This window comes from Bos indicus x Bos taurus, chromosome 12, assembly GCF_003369695.1.
Source record: "Bos indicus x Bos taurus breed Angus x Brahman F1 hybrid chromosome 12, Bos_hybrid_MaternalHap_v2.0, whole genome shotgun sequence".
NCBI classification, from domain to species: Eukaryota; Metazoa; Chordata; class Mammalia; order Artiodactyla; family Bovidae; genus Bos; species Bos indicus x Bos taurus.
In genome coordinates this window covers 51,655,362-51,663,998 of record NC_040087.1, presented here as the reverse complement: position 1 = coordinate 51,663,998, position 8,637 = coordinate 51,655,362, and the positions used below count along the sequence as shown (strand labels likewise).

At 46.5% G+C, this 8,637-nt stretch overlaps 1 protein-coding gene across 1 annotated transcript; it reads left to right on the top strand.

Annotated features, from left to right (window-relative positions):
- Window positions 1-763: 763 nt before the first annotated feature.
- On the top strand, window positions 764-6,875 carry KCTD12 (potassium channel tetramerization domain containing 12). Its single transcript, XM_027557720.1, has one exon. The coding sequence runs from the start codon at window positions 892-894 to the stop codon at window positions 1,870-1,872; it is 981 nt and encodes a 326-aa protein (XP_027413521.1). The 5' UTR covers window positions 764-891; the 3' UTR covers window positions 1,873-6,875.
- The last annotated feature ends 1,762 nt before the right edge of the window (window positions 6,876-8,637 follow it).

Genomic DNA, 8,637 nt, shown 5'->3' with positions numbered 1-8,637 from the left:
TCCAGTTCTGAGGTCTCCTAACTAATGAGTTTGCCTTTTGGCCCGGAAAACAAATTACGGGAGAGCAGGATACCGAGGTTAGCTTTTTGTTTCCAGGATTTTTTTTCGAGGCTACTCGTACACGCGAACAAAATCTAGCTGCCTAAGGGCTGGGGGCGGCCCCACCACCACTCCAGATTTTTTGGTTTCTCTCTAGAACTTTCAGCGACGCGACGACCGGTGTGTTTATGGCGCCACAGTCCCAGTGTTTCAAGCGGCTTGTTTCCGGGGGAGAGGGGTGGCCAAGGCACTCCCACTCCCCGGGTTGGGGGAACTGGAAAGTTTACATGCTTCTTCCGCAGTCCCCGGGTGCAGTTAGGAGAGGAGCCGGCGCACCGGACTGTCCCTCCAAAGAAGGCTCCTCTTCCCCAGGAGCCGGATCCAGGACCTTCCACTCTGGAGGAGGAAGAAAGTTGAGCGGGAGCGGGAAGGCGTTAGAGTGCGGGGCGACGGGGCAGTAGGGAAGCCGGGGCCCCCGGGCTGCGCGCGAGCCGGGGTGGAGCCAGCCGCCGGCCGCGGCGTCAGCGTTTAAGATGCAAATCGATTCCCCGCTCCACCACCCCCTCCCGCCCGGGGAGCGAGGCTCCGCCGCTCCGCAGCCGCCCCCGCCTCCTGCGCGCCGCGGCGCCCGGGCGGGCGGCTCTACTTAAGCGGCGCGCCGGCTTCCACCCGGCACTCCCCTGGAGCGCGCGGGCGAGGCGGGCGGAGCGCAGCTGGGCTCGCGGGGGCGCACAGCGGCGCGCTCGCATCGTGCGCTCGGCTCCGCGCGGCTCTCGGCGGCAGCCAGGGCGCAGGGCTGAGCGAGTGTCCGAGAAAGGCGGCGGCGGCGTCGGCCCCGGTCACCTCTTGGCCATGGCTCTGGCCGACAGCACTCGTGGATTACCCAACGGGGGTGGCGGCGGCGGCAGCGGCTCCTCGTCGTCCTCGGCGGAGCCGCCACTCTTCCCCGACATCGTGGAGCTGAACGTGGGGGGCCAGGTGTATGTGACCCGGCGCTGCACGGTGGTGTCGGTGCCCGACTCGCTGCTCTGGCGCATGTTCACGCAGCAGCAGCCGCAAGAGCTAGCCCGGGACAGCAAAGGCCGCTTCTTTCTGGACCGAGACGGCTTCCTCTTCCGCTACATCTTGGATTACCTGCGGGACTTGCAGCTCGTGCTGCCTGACTACTTCCCCGAGCGCAGCCGGCTGCAGCGCGAGGCAGAGTACTTCGAGCTGCCCGAGCTCGTGCGCCGCCTCGGGGCGCCCCAGCAGCCCGGCCCCGGACCGCCGCCGCCGCACTCCCGGCGCGGGGTGCAGAAGGAGGGCTCGCTAGGCGACGATCTGCTGCCGCTCGGCTCCGCCGAGTCGGAGCAGCAGGAGGGCGCCTCGGCCGGGGCGCCGTCGCCCACGCTGGAGCTTGCTAGCCGCAGCCCGTCCGGGGGCGCGGCGGGCCCGCTGCTTACGCCGTCCCAGTCGTTGGACGGCAGCCGGCGCTCGGGCTACATCACCATCGGCTACCGCGGCTCCTACACGATCGGGCGGGATGCGCAGGCAGACGCCAAGTTCCGGCGAGTGGCGCGCATCACCGTGTGCGGCAAGACGTCGCTGGCCAAGGAGGTGTTCGGGGACACCCTGAACGAGAGCCGGGACCCCGACCGGCCCCCGGAGCGCTACACCTCGCGCTATTACCTCAAGTTCAACTTCCTGGAGCAGGCCTTCGACAAGCTGTCCGAGTCGGGCTTCCACATGGTGGCGTGCAGTTCCACGGGCACCTGCGCCTTCGCCGGCAGCACCGACCAGAGCGAGGACAAGATCTGGACTAGCTACACCGAGTACGTCTTCTGCAGGGAGTGAGCTCCCCGCTCCCCCTGGCGACTCCAGCGCGCCTGTTCCCTCCTCTCCTTTTTGCCCTGGAGGGGACTCTAGATTCCCCTTCCGACCCACCACGTTCTCGCGTTCCCCCCGTTCCCCACCTCCCGTAGACCCACTGCCCCCTCACTTTACAGGCTGCAGCCGCAGATCCTATCGGCTTCTTCGTCTTCTCCGGACCCCAGTGAAAGAGAGCCCAGACGTACCCCTCCACCCCATGTTTCCTCTGTCCCCGGCCCCAAACCAACCCTCCCCTCGAGTTGTCCTTCAGTCTGGATCTAGTGGGGGGTGGGGCAGTGTGGCCACAAAGCCACAGAGTAGCCGGGAATGACTGAATTGTTCGACCCTGATTGGACCCTGTCCACTTGTGTAGAAGATTCCTTGAAGTCTTCTCAAAGCCCTGATGACTCACTCGCGGTTTAAGAGACTTGGTAGCACTCTGGAAATAGTTTAGTTTCGAAAGGTCATTCATTACGCAGTCTTTTGACCTTTAAAGGTAGAGTTTTAGAAGTCTGAACGGAGGACTCCGGAGCCGAGCCGTAATGAGTTCAGTGCGGAGATAGTTCAGTGACTACACGTGAAGAAAGTTCGGAACGGTTACAGGTAGAAGTAGAAGAATCTCGTGCTGGCTCTACGGAGGAGCCTCTGGTTTCCGTGCCGATTTAAAGATCTTCGCCTGTGGCTTAAACTTGCAGGAAGTTCTCCTCCTGCCTGAGGAGGCACCCTTTCTCCTGGGCTCAGCGCCCGAAGCCCTTGGTTTTCGAGGGTTTTCGACGGCTTGACATGGCAGCCTTTATTGGCAAGACGGGGAAAGAGAGCATGACAGCCCAGGTCACCAAGCACTGCTGTGACTGTAAACGGAGCTGGGTGGTAACGCACGTCGTGGGTGTTAGGAAAGCCCGTATTCTTGCAGTGAATGGCAGTAGTACCTTAGTTCTTAAGACTTAGGGGGTAGGGTGGGGAGGGAGGAAGGAGAAGGGTAAGAAGGGTGGGAAATGGGGGGAGCAGATATACTCATTTATTGTTGACAGTTGGAAGTTTGTACCATCCGTCTGAGTATATGCACATTTACAAAATAGCAGGCAAGAAACAAGCAGAGCGTTTTGTAAAGATCAATCACAGATCTCCTCTTACCTGGCAGTTGATTGAACTAACTGTTTTGAGTCCTAAACTTAGAAGTTACTGATACTTATATAACCTAACCAAAGAGTTACCCAGTAGGGTTTTAGTTTTGAACTTTTATTTTCTTGTTGATTATAAGTCCTGATTTTAAAATCTGTTACCTTGAGCAAAATACGTTTGAGTTACTTAGATTTAGTTTTCTTATTAAAAAAATCTTTATTTTCTCCAAGCCCAGCCAATGTTGACTTCTGGGCAAACCTGAAAATGCCCTTTTGATGCAGGTGGTTTGAAGTGAAGGTGAGTCTTTCCAAATGACAGAGCTTCAGAGAAGCAGAAATGCTGAGGGCTGCCATCTGTAGATAACTGGAAAGTGGGAATATTTTTAAATGAAGGCAAATAAGTACTTCAAAGTGAGCTAGCTGAGCAATAAAATGGTGTCCCAGGTAAATGCAGCTGAAGCAGAAGGAGACCTGGTTGCCTTATACTTTTACTCTACCATGGAATAAATCCCCACTGTATATCCTATCTACACTGTAAGTGAAGGGAAATGAATCCTTGTCTTTCATGCTATGAGGCTCCTTTGGATATTCTGTGATTAAGGAGAAGCCTTTCCTTTTTCATTTGTTTCAGCATCATTCTCTGAAGTATGTTTTTAAAAGATTTTGTAAGAGTCTTTTCAGTGTTGAAATTAGCGCTATTTTTTTCTTCTTTTTAAAAATGAATCTTGTACTATATCTTCCTATATGTCCGTAACAGATGTTAAGAATTGAAACAGTTTTATTCTTAGCCTCATGTGATCCAATCTGTATATACCATATATAAACATTTTACATGAATCATTTAGTTTTTTAATTCATTTACTAAATGCTATAAACTTTCCTGTATTTACCCTAGTAACTTGCATCAGATGGTGTATATACTAAAGCAACATGCTTTGATGAGTTTCTTATATCCTTGTCTATGGGGAAATTGGGTTAGGAAAAAAATGCATAATTATAAAGCTGAATTTGCTCCATTCTTTTTGCTTAGCTATTAGTTGTATTCTAATATGTTGATTAACTGTCTTTGTAAACCAAGGTACCTGCATTTTTAATCCACTAATTCTTTTCTTTTTTTATTGAGGGAGAGAAGGACTTGAGGTCTTTCACTGGAGGTTCATTTTTAGAAAAGTACAGTTAGCTTTATATACAAAGACTGTAATTTTAAAGGAAGCAGAAACAAAATCAGAAAGTCACATTGCTGGTGTTGAGTATGTTCTCGGACTAGGTAACGCATTAGAACATACCCCTGTTTCAAACCTGAAATGATTTAGGAATGTCACCTGCTGGCCAAAAGTGAGTATCACAGAGATTTCTGTACCCCATGTGCTCTTCTGTATTGTGCAACACAAAGCAGGTAACTGAGAACGTCTTGGGGACAGATGAAAGCCACTGACATATGGCAAGACTCTGAGCTTCTGATTTTCCTTGTTAAGTCTGCTCAACTCCAGGAGTCATGGGAAACTGGTCGAGTTTTGTCTCTGCCACTCAAGTCTAAAAAGTTTTATCTTGTAAAACTTTGAGTTGACTGTTCCACTGCTTGGCAAAATTTTCTCCTTCCAGACATCCCTGGTGGCCTGAAGGTCTCCCCTCCTTCTTTCATTAGCTGAAAAACTGGGAATTGAACTGTTAGAGACAGTAAACTGACCTCTTTTCGTATTATAACTGTCCTCTCTAAAGTTGGAAGTTGATACGTGAAAAATTTTATCTTCAACCCAAAGTAAAGGCTGGGTAGGAAACTCATGTTTCCCTTGGGTGGACACTGAAACTGAGGTAAGATGACTTGGCCACTGCCCTTTTGGGTCCCTTATTCATCATGTGCTTTGAGCCATGGAAGGAGCCTTACTGGCCTACATCACGGGCTGGGAGTGTTGATTGTCATCTGTAGGTTGGATGAGATTCTGAGGGTATGTGTGAGTAAGCCCTCCAAAGACAGTCAGGAACTTGGAAGAGTGTCATAAATTATTCAGAAATTAAACTGCATTCATCTGACTCAGTGCAGTATGTATTTACATATGTAATGGCTCAACTACCATTTGGTCCATAAGTATTACTGAGATTTTAATAACAAATTTAACTTTTTGAAAAAGAATAGTTGACAGTGGTGGTTAGAAAAACAGGTACCATGTCCAATGCTTTTGCACCAAGAGTTTGACAAATTGTCTGTTTTTTAATACATGTAGAACTATGATCCATGCTCATTTTAATGTTTCAGATTATGTGTTTTGGAAAATACTCCTTGAGTGTGTGAAACTTAAAATTTTTTTCCCTTTCCAGACGATTTTTATTCTTGTATTTTATTTGGTTTTGGTGTTGATAGCAAAGTAATTTGTATTAATACTAGCCCAAATTGTCTTCTCTTTCAAACCAGATCCGTATATATATGTATGGCCTGTTGCTTCTCTGGGGAAATGCATAATCTGAATTCTCAGACAAAATGGGCAACTGGCAGTGCTCATGACACATTTCCATTTTTATTCGTTTTTTCCTTGTAATGTTATTACATTAAAGCCATGTAAGTTGAAGCTTTGATAATTTTTTACTTTTCAAATTATGGTAAATTCTAATCTAATAGCCAAAAAACAGTTTTATACTCCACATGGAAAATGCTAAATGATAGTGCAGGTATTTAGAAAAGTATTGACTGGGGTTGAATTCCCTAAGAATTTCTTTTATAGTCTAAATCATAAGTACTTTACTCAGTTGACTTAAAATTTTTATTGTAAACTGAATGTTTTTATTCTAAACCTACCAGAGTAAATTCTTTGGATTTTTTTTTCTTCTGTTTTTCCTTATTATAACTCATTTAAAAACTGAATTAGTTTTCTTAGATGACCTAAATCTCTCTCTTGAGAAATAAAATATTCTTCTGTTTCCAGTGGCTATGGTACCTAAAATAAGCCTTCCTAAAGCCAGAAACATGCTATGTTGAAGTTAACTTTTCTTCATCACAATTTTGGACAATAAACATCTAAAAGGATTAATGTTTGAAGATTAATATTCTCTACTGGGACCCTTGAAACTTTGATGGAAGAAATTCAACCAGAATATTTATATTACAGTATAATCTCGTGTGGTAGGAAGCTGAACTAGTTGATCAAGAATTCTTGTCACCTTAGACATTTTGTGATTTTTTTCCCCCAAGTTTTTTTAAAAAATTTAAACGTGTTTTGAGGTATGTGGACATAATTGTAATGTAAGCTATTATACAACTGTCTTTGTGACTTCATAGGCAGGTGAATTTTGCTATTACTATTGAATACAAATGACAATTCATTTATGATCACTCAAACAGCATATGTGACATTTAATGACAAAGGTTAAAAATATCCATTATGTATGTTAATTTTGAAGTTATAAATAATGTGTTGTTTAAGTTTTTCTGGGCATCTGAAAAACTCTTATCTGGGAGATGATGTAAGATTCCCACAGAGTTACCTGGGCTTATGAAATTGTTGAACATGTTAAATGCTCAGTGATATGGATCACTTAGCCATTTCCTCAGTGATTGAAGGAGAAAGGGGGAAAAAAAATCATCATACAACTACCAGACTTTCTAACAAAACAGAAAGCCAAGGAAAAAACAATCGTTCTATATTTTAAAAACCGACGAAGTTCTTTTCAGACATGCCCAAACTTAAAGTGAGAATTTCTTCAACCATCTAAATGCTCTAGAAATTTTGTTCTCTCTGTTCACAACCAGTTGTATAACAGAAATACTCGATGCTGTTTTCCTCCCTGTGTGTGAAGTAATGAATCATTGATTATGTGACTTGTTATGTATTCTATTAAACACTAAAGAATAAAACATCTACTCCTTTAATTATTCCTCTTGGCTCCAAGGTATGGACTGGCTCACACACTGGTCTAATTTCATTTAAGGGGCACTCTGAATACAGCATGTGTGCATGCTGTCACTTCAGTCATGTCTGACTCTTTGCAACCCTATGGACTGCAGCCTGCCAAGCTCCTCTGGCCATGGGATTCTTCAGGCAAGAATACCGGTTAGTTCCTGTTAGTGGTTCAGTCGTGGCCTACTCTTTGTGACCCCATGAACTGTAGCCAGGCTGTTGTGTCCATGAAATTCTCTAGGCAAGGATATTGGAGTGGGTTGCGATTTCCTTCTCCAGGGAATCTTCCCGACCCAGGGATCAAACCTCGGTCTCAAGTATTGCAAGCAGATGCTTTACCATCTGAGCCACCAGGGAAGCCCCAGGAATACTGGAATGGGTTGCTAACCCCTCCTCCAGGGAATCTTTCCGACCTAGGGATCGAACCTGAGTCCCTTGTGTCTCCTATATTGCAAGAGGATTCTTTACCTCTGAGTCACCAGGGAAGCCCCTTAAAAACTGGTAATGCTTCCTAAATTATTGTGAGGTTAATACCATTAGAAGGGCTCCTCCTCGGAAATTAGCCAGCTGGGCCAGGAGAGAATGGGCCTTTTCCCCAGAGTTTTTTGTCAAGAACCTCTGTTGTCAGGGTGGTTTGGTCCTTAGTGTGGAGGTAAAGCCCTTCACAAACATTTCCTTTGACCACAGTCTTGGCAACACATGTGAATTATTTTGAACAGAGGATGGGGTTGTAGATAGAGATGACCTCTTCAAGTTTATAGGAAAAGGAAAAAGAAGCTGTGAGATAGGCCTTAATTAAAAGTATAATGCATGAAGATAAAAATCTAAAGAATGTGGGAAGAGGCTCTGCATTTTTTTTTTAAATTTTATTTGCTGTTCTTAGTCAACCAGTTGTGTCTGACTCTATATGACTCCCATGTACTGTAGCCTGCCAGACTCCTCTGTCCATGGGGATTCTCCAGGCAAGAACACTAGAGTGGGTTGCCATGCCCTCCCTCTAGGGGATCTTCCCAACCCAGGGATCAAACCCAGGTCTTCCTCATTGCAGGTGGATTCTTTACCGTCTGAGCCACCTGGGAAGTCTGTTTATTTTATTGTCTTAGTATAATTGCTTTACAATGTATTAGTTTCTGTTGTACAACAAAGTGAATCATCTGTATGAACAAATATATCTGCATTTTGGATATAGGGGCTCTTTCTTGAATCATCCCTGGTCACTGATGTCCCACCGTTCTTGATTGAAAACACAGTGCCCCCGGGTTGAGAAACCACAGACGTTGAAGCTGGCCGCACCAGTCCTGTGTTGCTGGGCTGTGACACAGGAAGCTGTGCGTTGGGCAGAGGAGCAAGGCCGCCTTTGGCCTTCCTCTTTGCTTTTGCCTGTACTTCCTCTAGATAGCTTTTGTTTTAGTTTCCAAAAAATATAGGGTGAAAAATTTAAGCAGCATAAGAGTGTATATCATAAAAAGTAGATGTCTACCCTTCAGTAACCCCTAGTTTTTTCCAGGGGTGAAAGTGAAAGTGAAGTCGTTCAGTCGTGTCTGACACTTTGTGACCCCATGGACTATAGCCTACCAGGCTCCTCCATCCATGGGATTTTCCAGGTAAGAGTACTGGAGTGGGTTGCCATTTCCTTCCCAGGGGTACAGTTCAGTTAAGTTCAGTCGCTCAGTTGTGCCTGACTCTTTGCGACCCTATGAATCGCAGCACGCCAGGCCTCGCTGTCCATCACCAACTCC

Coding starts and splice junctions, on each gene's coding strand:
- KCTD12 (XM_027557720.1), top strand. CDS start 892: ATGGCTCTGGCCGACAGCACTCGTGGATTACCCAACGGGGGTGGCGGC.